Source organism: Colobus angolensis, unplaced genomic scaffold, assembly GCF_000951035.1.
Source record: "Colobus angolensis palliatus isolate OR3802 unplaced genomic scaffold, Cang.pa_1.0 Scaffold159, whole genome shotgun sequence".
Classification (NCBI taxonomy): Eukaryota; Metazoa; Chordata; class Mammalia; order Primates; family Cercopithecidae; genus Colobus; species Colobus angolensis.
In genome coordinates this window covers 840,239-855,403 of record NW_012114699.1, presented here as the reverse complement: position 1 = coordinate 855,403, position 15,165 = coordinate 840,239, and the positions used below count along the sequence as shown (strand labels likewise).

The window sequence follows — 15,165 nt, the reverse complement described above, 5'->3', positions numbered from 1 at the left end:
ATTGCATTGGGACTTATACCTGATATAAATGACGAATTGATGGGTGCTGACGAGTTGATGGGTGCAGCACACCAACATGGCGCAAGTATACATATGTAACAAACCTGCACGTTATGCACATGTACCCTAGAACATAAAGTATAATAATAAAAAAAAAGAGAGAAAAAAATAAAAATAAAATAAAATTCCTATTGGCCAAGGGAAAAAAGAAATTAATAAACACAAAATCCCTATGTATACTTTTGTGATCCCATCTGCCTCTCTTCTCTACAGCAGAAACCACTATCCTCAATCTAATCATTGCCATACAATACATATTTTTAAGCTTTTCCAAATATATATATATATCTATAAAATATGTTGTATTGTTCTACATGTGTTTAAATTTCATATGAATAACTTGTTTTCCTCCTTCATCGTTACGTTTCTAAAGTTTGTCCATATTCAGGCATGGACCTCTACCTTATTCAAGTTAACTGCTATATTTTTTGCACTGCATAAACATACTAAAATTTATATATCCTTTCCCATTGATGGATATTTATGTTCAGACAAATATACACACCTCCTAGTATTAATAGGTATGCTTCAAAATGTTCTTGGATATTCTTGGCCTTTTCTGTTTCATATGGATTTTAGGATCATGTTTCAAGCTCTGTGATGGGATATTTACCAGCATTACATTGAATTTATAGAACTAGTACAGAAAAATTGACATTCTAATGATATTGAGGCTTGTGAGCCATGAACACAGTACTTTCCATTGATTGGGTCTTTTTATGTGTTCTTCAATAAAGTTGTAAAATTTTATGTGAAGGAGTATGGAACCTTTTTTTGCTATATTTGCTATTATCGTTAATGGGACCTTTTATTTAGAAAAAAAAAGTACATCTTCTAATTTGCTGCCCCCGATATCTAGGCATGTTATTGATTTTTTCTTTTTGGTTTTACATCCAGAAACCTTGTTATTCTCTCTTGTAGCTTTCATAGTTTACTTGTATATTCAATTTTATCTCTTCCTTTTCAGACATTCCACTTTTTTATGTCTTTGGTTGCTTTTTTGTGCTGACTATGATTTCCAATACAACACTGAGTTTGAAGCTGTAGTTAATTCTAGTACTTCTTCTGACATTAAGAGGAATATATTACTCTATTTCTGTACTAAATATGATGCTTACTATAGGATTTTGGTAAATCACCTTTACCATATTCGGTTATCTTTTAGCCGTGCTTTTCTAGGAGATTCTATGATAAATAGGAACTAAATTTTAAATGGTACTCTTTCTACATATAATAATAAAATTATAATTTTTCTTTAATCATTATGAAATGTGTTAAAGTAAAATGGAATAATTCAGTGGTGAATTACATTAATAGATTTTTCTAAAGTTAAACCATCCTAGCATTCATGCTTATTTGGCTATGACTTCTGTATACTGGTGTATGCGTGTGTGTGTATGTGTGTGCATTTTTGATTTGATTACCAGATATTTTCTTGGAGATTTTTGCAGCCATGTTTATAAGTGAGATTGGCCTATTAAGAAATCATTTCTAAAGCTGGACAAGGTGGAACACACCTGCAGTCCCAGCTACTTGGGAGGCTGGGGTGGAAGAATTGCTTGGCTCAAGAGTTCGAGTCCAGTCTGGGCAAAATAGCGACATCTCATCTTTAAAAACAAAATCATTTTCTCCTTTTCTTACCCTATTTTGGAACTGTCTTGGAACTAGACTATAGTCTTATAAAATGATTCAAGATGGTTTCCCTTTTTTCCGGTTCTCTGGTATAGTTTAAAACAGAGATTATCTGTCCTTTAAAAATTTGACAAAATACACCTGTAAAACCATCTGGGCAATTTTCAATGTTTTTAATGTGTATTCAGGTTTTCTATTTCTTCTCACGTCCATCTGTTTTCTGGGAAAAGTCTACTTTATCTAAGATTTCAGACTTACTGGCATAAAGTTGTTAGTAGCAGTCTCTAATTTATTTTTGAATTTTAATCTTTAATGTTTATTTGTATTCTTTCTTTTCCTTTTTTCTAGCTCTCTTACTTTGCCACAGGTTTCTCTATTTTTTATATTCATCTCAAAGATGCAGATTTTGATTTTGTTGATCTTCTCTGTTGTTTCTTTGTTTCCGATATCATTAACTTCTGCTCTTGGCTTTGTTGTGTCCTTCATCTACTTATATGTAGTCCTTTTTCTAAATTCTTGATTTGGACACTTTGCTCATTAGATTTCAATTATTCTTCTTTTCTACTACATGCATTTCAGGCTGTGAATTTGCTCTAAGTTACTGTCTAAGCTGCATCCCACAAGTTTTTGTAAATAGTATTTCATTGTTACTCAGTTTCTAATTCCAATGTAATTTTTGAAACATAATTCATGAATTATTTTGAAGTGTGTTTTTAAAGAACACCTTTCTGGGATTTTTCTTTTGTTATCTTTTTGTTTATTGATTTCCAATCTTACTGCATTTTGTAAAGCAGTATAATCTGTATGCTGTGGAACCTTTGGCATTTATTGAGTCTTGCTTTGTAGACGAAACTTTGTCAGTTTTTGTGGGTTATTCTCTGTGTGCTTGGAAAGAACATGTATTGTATAGTCATAGCTTTGAGGTCCTATATATGTGCATTAAGTTAAAGTTGTACTGCCTTTGAGTTATGATGACTTCATTTATTCCTTTTCAGTGTTTATACAAGTTTTCTTTGTCTTGCATAATTTCATTGGCTAGGACCTCCAGAATTATATTGTGTAGAAGTCATGATCATAGGCATCTTTCCTCAGTCTTAATAATGCAAGAAAAGATTTCAACATCTCACTATTGTGATGTTTGCTATGAGGTGTTGTAGCTACTCTTTATCAAATTTAAAGTTCCTTTTAGTCTTAGTTTTAAAATTAAAGTTAAAAGTTCCTTTTAATTACAAGTTAACTCAAAATTTCCTTTTAGTCTTAGTTAGTTACAAGTTTTTATCATGAATGGATGTTTAGTATTTTATGAAATACCTATTATATATCTATTGAGATGATAATTTGATTTTTCTATTTTATTCCATATATGTGATGAATTACGTTTGTTAATTTTCTAATGTGAAAGCAATCTTATAATATATTCCTAGAATAAGCACAAATTGGTCATGATATTATTTCCTGTTATGTAATGCTAGATTTGCTATGTTAATTTTTGTTTAGGATTTTTGTATCCATGAATGAGATCTTCATGAGAAAGATTGGCATATATTTTTTAAATAATATCCTTCAGAATTTTATATCGGGATTATGCTGACCTCATAAGGCATATTTCTGTTTTTTGGAAAAGTTTAAGATTGGCAATTTTTCTTTCTTAAAAGTTTGGTATATTTACAAATGAAGTCATCTGAGACTGAATTTTCTTTGTGGTAATGTTTTCCATTATGGATTAAGTTTCTTTATAGAAACTATTCAGTTTCCATTTTTTCTTGTAGTTTATTAAGTTGTATTATTCTAGAAATTTGTTCATTTCATCAAAAATTTCAGATGTGTTGACAAAAAGCTGTTAGTGATATCCTCTTAGGATGTTTTATGTTTGTACTATGTATAGCAATGTCATATTTTATTTCTGATATTGGTTATTTGGGTCTTCTGTATTTTCATCTTGATCAGTCTCCACCAGGAGTTTATCAATTTTGTTGGTCTGAGCCAATCATCAAGTATTGACTTTGTTGATTCTTTCTGTAGTATATTTATTCCTATTGTATTAACTTTAGCTCTTATAATTAGTATTTTCTTCCTTCTACTTTCTTGGAGTATACTTTGGTTTTCTTTTTCTAATTTCTTAGAATCGATACTTAGGTCATGGTTTTTCAGCTCGTTTTTCTTTCTACCTTATAAATTTTTCTGTACACATGGATTTAATTATATTACACATTTTCACTCATTTCAGTCTCTTCTAATTTTCATAATGATGTCTTATTTGTTTAATGTTTTATTCAAAAGTGTATTTCTTGATTTCCAAACATGTATGGATTTTAGATTCATCTGTTATTACTAATTTCAAGTTTAATTTCATACTGGACTTAAAATATCCTATGTATGACTTCAATACTTCTAAATATATCAAGACTTGCTTTAGAGCCTAGCACATGGTCAATATTTGTAAATGTTCTATATACATTTGAAATACATTATGTGTATTTTGTAGTCATTTATGGCAGTGTCTTATATATATCAATTAGATCAAATCTGTTAACCATGTTGCTTAAATATTTCATACTCCTTCTGATTTGTTTGCTTGCTCTATCAGTTGGTGTGAGAGGGGGGCTGTAAAGTCTCTGACTATGACTGTGAATTTGTCCTTTTCCCTTTTGTCTTCTTTCAATTTTGCTTCATTTATTTGGCTTACCGCTTTCTTCAATGTTGGAATTTTTTTTTTTTTTTTTTGAGACAGGGTCTCACTCTGTTGCCCAGGCTGGAGTGCAGTGCCATGAACATTGCTCACTGCAGCCTTGACCACCTGGGCTCAAGCAATCCTCCCACCTCAGCTTCTTGAGTAGCTATAGGCACATGCCACCACACCCAGCTATCTTTTTTTTTTTTTTTTTTTTGAGATGGAGTCTCGCTCCCTCACACAGGCTGTAGTGCAGTGGCCGGATCTCAGCTCACTGCAAGCTCTGCCTCCCGGGTTTACGCCATTCTCCTGCCTCAGCCTCCGGAGTAGCTGGGGCTACAGGCGCCCGCCCCCTCGCCTGCCTAGCTTTTTGTATTTTTTTTTTTTTTGTAGAGACGGGGTTTCATCGTGTTAACCAGAATGGTCTCGATCTCCTGACCTCGTGATCCGCCCGTCTCGGCCTCCCAAAATGCTGGGTATCTTTTGTATTTTTTGTAGAGATGGAGTCTTACTACATTGCACAGGCTGGTCTCAAACTCCTGCGCTCAAGTGACCTGCCCACCTCACCCTTCCACAGTGCTGGGATTGCAGGTGTGTGCCAATGTGCCTGGCCAATGTTGGAAATTTCGATTCAATTTTTATTTTCTGATTCCATGAGACTGAAAAAGCCCTACTCAGCCTCTGAGCCTCTAGCTCCCTCTGGTATAATTGACAGATGCTGCTACAGGAAAAGCATCCACAAATGTCAGGCTCCTCTCTCTGGTTTTTCTTTTTCTTCTGGAACTTGGCACGGTAATTCTCTTTTTTCTTTTTTTTTTTTTTTCATTTTTTAAAAAATTATACTTTAAGTTCTAGGGTACATGTGCACAATGTGCAGGTTTGTTATATATGTATACATGTGCCGTGTTGGTGTGCTGCACCCATTAACTCGTCATTTACATTAGGTATACCTCATAATGCTATCCCTCCTCCCTCCCCCTCCCCACGATAGGCCCCAGTGTGTGATGTTCCCCTTCCTATGTCCAAGTGTTCTCATTGTTCGATTCCCACCTATGAGTGAGAGCATGCGGTGTTTGGTTTTTGTCCTTGCCATAGTTTGCTGAGAATGATGGTTTCCAGCTTCATTCATGTCCCTGCAAAGGACATGAACTCATCCTTTTATATGGCTGCATTGTATTCCATGGTGTATATGTTGGCACAGTAATTCTTTACTGTTTTGTGAACTCCACTAACTCCCAAAAGATTTTAAAATATATTTTGTTTAGATTTTCTAGTTCTCATCAGAAGGGAATAGTAAAAATTACTTAGGTCCCTATTACTAGAAACAGAATTTCACCTTTATGTTTTCATATGCATACTTGACAAATTACCAGTTACCTAACTCCCGAATCATACAAGGCTTCCCAAATATTTCATTCAGGACACTCCATCTTACATACTATTAAAAGATAGTATTTTATTTCTACATTTATCCTAGCTCCAGATTTTTTATTATTATTATTTTGTACTCAATAGTCAGTGCTTTGTCATCTCTCTAGGCTAGTGGGTACAGTTTGTTACTCACCATCTTACTGAAATTGCAGCCTTTCAAGTGTCTCCAACTTTATGCTGGAGATTTAGTCCAACTCCCCATCTGAAATGGGTCCAATACCTCATCTCTTTTTTCTTTGTGGACATAAGTACCCAAGCCCCTAGTCGTAATTGGGTATAATAACTCTCAAGACTACCAGAGGATTGACTGCTTTGGCTTTTAGCATCCTCTTTGCTTCTGGCACTTGAAGATTTCTCTATTTTTGTGAGCCAAGACATGCAATTTAAAAAATTGTTACATTATATCCAACATTTCTAATGGTTTATATAGAGATAGTTTGAAAATAGCCTAGTCTGCTATTTGGCCAATACTGTTCGTCTAGTCCTATTACTTTTCAGACAGAAATCAGAATGTCATACTCCTCTATGCCTAACATTTATAGTTGTACAAAGCAATATATGAAAAATGTTTGCTTCTAACTGTTTTAGTCAGAGCTGTCTTGACTAGCTTTAACCAATTAGCGCCTAATCTTATAAAGGCCCTTTCAATTCAGTTTTTAATGTCTTGGGGGGAGGCCGTGAATGGGAACAGAATGATAATATCAGCCTTACTGCAAGAACTGAAATTATAAATACAAATTATCAGAGATTCAGACCAAGATTCGGGACCAGGGGTTCTTTCAGGATAATTCTACCTGAGCTACCACTTTTTAAGCCAAGGCCCACCTTTTTAAGATATGTTTTTCTGTGTCCTAGACTTTTCTCACAACCTGATGATACCCTGTACAGCTTTCCATTCACGTTTCCATCCCTTCCAATTTGGATTTTCAACTACACCTTTATCAGTACAGCTCTTCCTAAAGTCATCAACAAATTCCATGTTGATAAATCCAATGGACACTTCTCTGGCTGTGCCTTACTTGACCTCTTAGCAATATTAGATGTAGTTAAACACTCCTTTATTAAAAAGTGTCCTCTTGGGCTTTAGTTACATCACAATCTCCTGGATTTCTTCCTATCATTCACCGCCTTCTCCATTCCAGTTTCCTTTGATGGTTCCTCTTTTTTCTACCTGATCTTTCTTCAGGGCTCTTCTATTCCCTCTTTAGGGATATCAACCAGTTATTTCCATGCCTTTAAATACCACCTATATGCTAAAGATGGCCAATTTTATATCTCTAGCCCTGGCCTGTCAGAATCATATTTCCTACTGGTTGCACTGACATTTTCACTTGGCTTTTTACATATATCTTAAGGTTAATCTGTTTGATCTTCCACCCTTATTTTTCCCTTAGCCTTTCTCATTTCATTAATGACAGCATTATCTGTCCATTTGTTTAAGCCAAACTTTTATTTTTCCCTTTCCTTCATCCCTTATATCCAATTTTGAGCAAGTCCTATTGGTTACATCTCTAAACTATATTTCAAATCTGTCCCAACAGCCTTGTGAGGTATAAGTGTTATTACTTCTATTGCATTCTTACACAAACAGAGATTAAGACAATACGTTAGTAAGTTGCCTAAGGGTCCATAGGTACTAAGCAGAGGAATCAGGGATGCAGTTATCTTTATTTGAAATCCACTACTCTTTCCATCATACCCTGACCTTCAAAGAAGGCTTATGAGTAAACTTATGAACAAATTGATCCAGATTATAATAAAACTCATAATCATGGCTTTTTCAAAAGAATATTGTCATCTACTGAAAAATAACTTTGCTATCTGTGGAGTATATTAATATCAATGCCTCTAAATATGTTAAACTAGTTTCAGAATTTGAGACTGTGAAAGAGACAACCTGGCTTCCAGAACACCCTCTTTTCCTTTCAGGAATATGTGGTCTATTGTTCCCAAAACGTATTTCATTCTTTCCATAGGTTTTTATCCTACTTCTCTTCCTCCAGCAAGGGAATTAGATCACGAAAGAGGCTTCCCTGCTTTTATGTTGGTTTATCTACTGTCATGACTTTATTAATATTCAACATTTCTCAACAAAAAGTCAAAGTGACAAAGGAAAGAAACTCAGCAGAGCCAGTACACATCATCATTATTATACTGTCTAAATACTGAGTAGCATTTGAAGATAAGAAGGATGTGTACTTTAATCAACCAGGGTTAATTTTATATGCTTAAAATAAATGCAAATATTGTTAGTATGATCAGGGAAACCAGCTGGTTGTCATCATTGGCATCTTTACCTTTTTCATATTTTGAATTTTATTAGAAAGTTATTATCTTTCCAATTAATGAACTTGTCTTTCTGAATGAAGTTAGGGCACTGTTTTATTGGGATTTTTTCCCCCAGTGATATCTTATAGTATCGTAAAATCCCTGCAACATTATCTGCGATCTTAATGAAATTTTAGTGAAACCCACTTGGCATTTGTTTGTCATTAATCTCATTTCTAAGCCTTGAATGCCATTATCATTTTATAGACTTCTCAAAATCAGTTTGGCTTAGAGTTTTGTATTATTCTTAGAGACTTAACTACGTCTTTTTAGAGTTTCTTGCACATTCATTCAGATGCTAGAGATCTTTGTGACATCTTGTTTATATAAATTGTTTGTTAACATTTTGTTTAAAATATAAGTATAGGCAGGGCATGGTGGCTCACATCTGTAATCCCAGCACTTTGGGAAGCCAAGATGGGAGGATCACTTGAGGCCAGAAGTTCAAGACCAGCCTGGTCAACATAGCAAGACCCCATCTCTATTAAAATAATAAATAAATAAAATATAAATATAAATATAGACTGGGATTTTTGGTAATTCTAATTTTTTTGGAAGAATGGATGCTGGTTTTAACAAAATATGTTAATATATCTTCTTTGAATTTCCCACAGAGCTGTGTACCATGGAGTGTGGTAGCCATGGAGTCTGTTCAAGAGGAATTTGCCAGTGTGAAGAAGGCTGGGTAGGACCAACATGTGAGGAACGCTCCTGCCATTCTCATTGTACTGAGCATGGCCAATGCAAAGATGGAAAATGTGAGTGTAGCCCTGGATGGGAGGGCGACCACTGCACAATTGGTAAGTACCACCATACTTTAATCATAGTAAATTGAATTAGTTGAAGTTAAAAGCAGTCTAGTGAGTCAATCACCAGGCATTTAGTAGAATTTGAGGTTGGAGTAGAGGCGGACAAGGAGGGTTGGTTACAAGTTTTAAAGTTTTGTGAACTGATAGGTTTCTTCTTTTGTCGATGATATTCTACGTATTTTTTGTGTTGTTTTGTTTCTTATTACTTCAGTATTCCTTATGTTTTCTGTTTTCAAGTGCTTTGAGTTACTCAGGTGAAAGATGTTACATTGGAATAAAGTGTCATTAGTTAATAAGAAAAGTGCTTTTGTTGTGAGGGTAACATTCTCCGCCCATTTTTCCTTTTGAAAAGTATAGGTTTTTTCGGTTGAAAGCACTTAGAGGCAATTTCATTAAATGGGACTACTTTAACAGGGGCCATTCAATATCATTAGAGGCTGTCTTTAATGTATATGAGGAAGCCACTTCTGACCTATCATCAACAGAACATTTGTGTTGAATTGTTTATCTGGTAATGTAGAGAGTTGGTCCTGAAGCCACCACTCTCTCTTCACCCCTTATTGCTAATTTCACAAAGGGAAAATGATCTGTGAATACAGAAAAGCTTACATAATAATTAATCTATCATGTGATCTTCACACTATAAAAGATATTAAAAATAAATATTTCAGTTATAAAACACTTTCTTTTTCTGAAAAAAAAAAAAAAGCAAAGCCCTTAACATATATTTCTATCCACCACAAAGGTTTCTATGCAACAAACCTTTGCATAGAAAGGTTGTCATTAATACAGAGTAACAAGTATGATTCCCATTGTTCAACTAAAGAAAGTGGGTCATAGAGTGTTCCAGTGGCATTCCTTGACTACACAGAAAATTCCTGCAGAGCAAAGGCAAATGTGGGCCTCTGGATACCCAATTCATTGTTTGTAGGCTTTTCCCTCACTAGACTATACTAGAGCTTTCATTTTTAGGTGAAAGTATTTTCTTATAATGGTTGGAACTTGCCAAAGTAATGTATAATATATATAATACATATAACATATAATCTTCATAAACTGCATTACTTCTCTACTAAAGGTACAGTAAGTCTTGTTCTGCAACTGTGGGAAATATTTAAGATTCATTAAAAAGGTGGAGAGGGATGAGATTCAGATGTGTAGCTTAAGTAGTTACATTTCTGTACTACAGTAGGTTTATTGCCTTTACATAAGAGGATTTAAATATTGTGATGATTACCATAGGTGTTTACTCCAGAACTCCCTTCTAAAGATATTACTAATAAGAAGTTGAAGCCAGTGCTCTTTCACAGAAGTTATTTCTGAAATGTGAAAATGCAGTATACTTCTTATACTTCTAATGAAATATGACACTTTTTAGGAAGCCTAATAGAGTTTCTTGAAAAAAATGCCATTAATATCATTCTCACAGAAAGTATTATTCACAGACTACACAGACCCATGTACCCAACTTTTGAGCTGCAGGCATTTCAGCAGTTCACAGTTTGCTGTTCTCCTCCTAGGCAACAGATGATTAGTACATATTGTATAGCTTTAGTCTGAAATTCATTTGTCATATAGTCAGAAATTCGTTTGATCATTCTTTTCCCCTCCCTTTTAGCTCACTACTTAGACGCTGTCAGAGGTAAGATTTTTTCTCACTAATTTTATAACAGAAATATATTTTTAAAAGAAAGTATGCATGTGAGAAAGAAAGGATGGTGTTTTTTGCCATTTGTGTTGGTTGTTTTTATTTTTGGCAATCTTATTTAAATATAGTGTTCTCAGTTTCATGCTAAAATTGTCACACTAAAAGGTAATTTGTTTTTTCAACATCGAAGAGTCACTTTTTACTATAGTATAGAATGGACTGATAAGCAGTTTTAAGGACTATTTTCTCTTGTCTTTATATTGAGTTCTGTGTATGTGTGTGTGTCTGGATCTGTGTGTGTAACACAGGTAATTATTAAATAATTTTAATACTTTAATAATTATTAAATAATTTGGTTCAGAGGATGAACTTTTTCTTTAACATAACAATGTATCTCCAAGTCCATATACAAGGATTCCTAAGTCCTTACAGGGGCAGGAGAATTATCCTCCTAGAAGTATCCCATCATACATCCCTCCAGGGAGCTTCCTTTAACAGAGACAGCAAAGGTTTTTCTGCCAGATATCCTAGTGCCTTTCATTACCTCAGCTTCAAAAGCTTAATATGTGCCAAATTATTCTTTATTTCGTCTTAATTATCTATTGCACATCCATTAGAATAGAACTACAAAATTTCCTTTCTCTAACCTATGTATGTTTATCATATGCCATGTCATGAGTATATTACATACATAAAGCTTTCCATATTTTCTAACAGTCATCTCTCATTTTATTTTTAAATTTTTTCTTTCTCTGGTCTGTTGATAGTTGTTTGGAAAACTATTTAGAAGGAACACTGGGTTACTTCTACAGATTTTTTAGAACTTTTTTTTGTTTTTTGTTTTGCTCTTTATGCTTTTGGAATTTTATTTCAAAGAAAGAAACCAAAATGAATATTGACTGGACTATTCCCTGTAAAATTCAGGTCTGGTCCTGTGTTGCTACTAGGAAAACACCCAGTAGCATTATAGTTGCTTTCTCCATTCATCTGCCCACTGCACATGTGGTACATGTGAAGTTACCCTTTGCTAGAGCTGAATTCCAAACTACGGGTACAAAGAGTAGGGCATCCCTGAGAAATTTAAAGTCTAAAGAGGAACTATTGTCAGTGTTGATGCTTCATCAATGGATAAAAGTTATTTAAATGCTACACTTTCCTCTTGACTTGATATTTTCCAGTTTTCTATAATTCAGAAAGTCTAAATCTGGCATGTATTAATTCCATAAACCCTTATTTAACATTTAATATTATTGTTACAAGCATAATATCATGCAAGCTTTTGAGAGAGATACCACAGAAGTAAAGATTTCAATCCTTAGCCCGCAGATGAATAATAATCTTGAAGAGAAAAGGTGAATAAATATGAAGCAACTACAGCACATTTCTAAGGCACCATGTGAACAAATATTTAATGGTGTGGTCTGAACTGTATACCAACATACTTAAGTCCTGAAGCATTACAAGGGAAAATCAGCACAGGCTAGAAGTAGTTAGGGAAAGTTTTTCTTCATAGGGACTGCTATCTTTTCCCCACATATTGGCCATAACTAGATACAGTGTCATCCATATAGTTTTGATTGAGATGAGGAGATATGTTTATTGAAAAGAAAAAAGAATTTTTGCCCCTGCCATAGTTTTTCTTCCTATGTGAACCAGGGGTTGGGAATTGGGGTTAGCATTAATAAAGCTTAATTGGCTCTCAAAGGAAAACTACTGCAGAGTAAGGGATAACAAGTTCCCTGGGAAGGTTTTGCAAGCAAGCAAGCTCCTCTTCCATTTATTCAACACCTCATCTGAATGGGGCCCAGATGATTAGATGCTTCCCTATAGGCAAATACGTCATTGTTGGCCAATCCCATTCTGATGTCTCTGTGATGGTTACTCTCTGATGTCTTTTCAGATGGCTGCCCAGGACTCTGCTTTGGAAATGGACGATGTACCCTGGATCAAAATGGTTGGCACTGTGTGTGCCAGGTGGGTTGGAGTGGGACAGGCTGCAATGTTGTCATGGAAATGCTTTGTGGAGATAACTTGGATAATGATGGAGGTGAGTCATTTATAAAATGTTCACATTAGAAAGGAATAGCCCAGCCTCTAGCACAGTGGTAATCAACCTGGCCAAGGGTTGAAATTTAGGAATCTAAATTTCAGGTGAAAATTAGGAATCTCTAGTATAAATGATACTGAGTTATATAGGGTAATGCTACCTTTTAGTCTCAATCACATTAAGAAATTACTTACTGAATATTTACTATGACCAGGCAGTACTCCAATTTTTTTTGCATGTGTTATGTATCATTTAATTCTCACAATAACCCTATGAGGTTTAGGTACTACTATTTTCCCTACTTGTAGATGGGAAAATTAATGCTCTGGGTGGGGATAGTAAGTGACTTATCCAGAATCACATAGCTAGAGAGTAGCAGAACTAAGTCTCCAATTTAGCGCTATGTCAGTTCAGAGCATATTTTCTCAACTACTACACCATGCTACCTTCCATACCCATGGCATTTATCATATCAAATTAAATTAACATACCACTATTCAAGTTGTCTGATGTTAGCATAGTTTGCACTAGACACACTAAAATATTTTTCTTTGTTGTTAGTTATTTGGAACTCCCTCTTGTGTGTCTACCTTTTAGTAACAATTTATACCTTTCAGAGGACGTAGCATCAAGACAATTTTTGGTAGAATTTTAAATATTTAATCAAGGAGCTGTGCATGATATTTGTTAAAACCATATGTGGCTCCAAGACCTCAGAGTTACCACTTCTCTTAGGAAAGCCAACAAAACATCTAACACACTGTACGATCAGACATCAAAACTGCCCAAACCACCTCTGAATGAGCCTAAAACAACAAATCCTCACTTTCCACATACCTTCTACTTGATGAAACATAAAATTAACAAAAAAATTTTTTTAATTTCTGTATATTAGCTTAAACTGAAGTATATTATTAAATTTGACTCCTCACATTTCTATATCTGCTTAGACAATTGCATTCCTTGTCATTTGAATTCAGACATGGGACAGGCTTATATTAATAAGGTAGCAGTCATGGCTTAAGCATCAAATTGCATTGTAAGAGTTTCTTCCTTTACTTGTTCTGGCTAACAGTTAACCTTTAAAAGTTTTAAGACCTTACCAAAATTAAGTGGAGGCAACTTTGTGATTAAGAACACAGAGATTTGAAGTCAAACTGTCTGGATTCAGATACTAGCTCTGGCTCTTATACTAACTGCATGATTTGGGGCAAGTTTTATGATATCTCTATGCTTCAATTTCCTTATTTCTAAAATGAGGTTGATGATATTAAATGATATTACCATTTTTCCCTATAGTAGAATTAAGATGATATTGATGATAAATATAGATTCAGTTCTACTTTGAGATGGATAGATTGAATAATTAGACACATACTGTCTAATAGGGTTGTAATAAGGATTAAATGAGATAGTTCAAGTGAGCCACTTGAAAGATAGTAAACTACACCACACACACACACACACACTTAGAAGAGACTATTTTCTGAAGAGACTGTTTACTATCCATATAACTTGAAAACCTTGTTTTGGAAACTGGAGAGAAGTTTTTAATCTAATGACCCACTGATAAACTATTTAGTTTATTTTTATGGTCCTCTAAGACTCATCTTCACTTTCCTTCTTGTCTTTTTCATTATATGCCTTTTACCTGGCATGTCTTCATGTCTTCTTCACCCATTATTCTCTGTCCATAATTTAAGTCTCAAACCGTATCTCCCATGAAACTTCTGACATCCACCTCCTTAATCACCCTTGGTGTTGATAATATGCACCATACAATCAAACACCTAATTATATTCTGTATATGGTTTTCTTGTTGCAGTTAAGCACGACCCATCGCCCATAGTTATATTCCCAATATGTTGAAAATAATAGTATCTCACTTGTATTCAGGATTTACTATGTGCCAGGCACTGTGCTGAGTCCCTTACGTGAATTATTTCATTTAATCCCCATTATGTAGAAACTTTTTTTTTTTGAGACAGGGTATTGTTCTGTCTCCCATTCTGGAGTGCAGTGACATGATCTCAGCTCACTGCAACCTCTGCCTCCAGAGCTCAGGTAATCCTTCCACCTTAGCCTCCTGAGTAGCTGGGACTACAGGCACACACCACCACGCCTGGCTAATTTCTGTATTTTTAATAGAAAAGGGGTTTCACCATGCTGCCCAGGCTCATCTCAAACTCCTGGGCTCAAGGGATCTGCCCGCCTCAGCCTCTGAAAGGGTTGAGATTACAGGTATGAGCCACTGCACCTTGCTAGGAACTACTATTAACACTACTTTACAAATTAGGAAACTGAGACACAGAGAAGTCAAGTAAGTTGTTAAAAATCACATAGTAAGCAAATGATAGGTCCTGGATGTAAACCTAGGTGGTCTGCTTCATTCTAAAAAGGATTTGATATAATAATAGGAATTTCTCAGTTATGTATTGATTAAAAATGTTATACTCAGAAAACACATTAACAACCTATGCAATTATAATTTCTGGCTCAGTTAAGGTTGAGCCAATGTTTCCTGCCTTAGTAAAGTAAT

At 34.7% G+C, this 15,165-nt stretch overlaps 1 protein-coding gene across 2 annotated transcripts in view; it reads left to right on the top strand.

Moving 5' to 3' along the window:
* Positions 1–15,165, top strand: part of TENM1 (teneurin transmembrane protein 1) — a 630,397-nt gene that overhangs the window by 420,674 nt on the left and 194,558 nt on the right. For both annotated transcript variants that reach the window (XM_011936960.1, XM_011936959.1), the window contains exons 12-14: positions 8,737–8,922; positions 10,550–10,573; positions 12,480–12,626. In XM_011936960.1, coding sequence (XP_011792350.1) covers positions 8,737–8,922; positions 10,550–10,573; positions 12,480–12,626 — 357 coding nt within the window. The remainder of the gene's footprint in view (positions 1–8,736; positions 8,923–10,549; positions 10,574–12,479; positions 12,627–15,165) is intronic.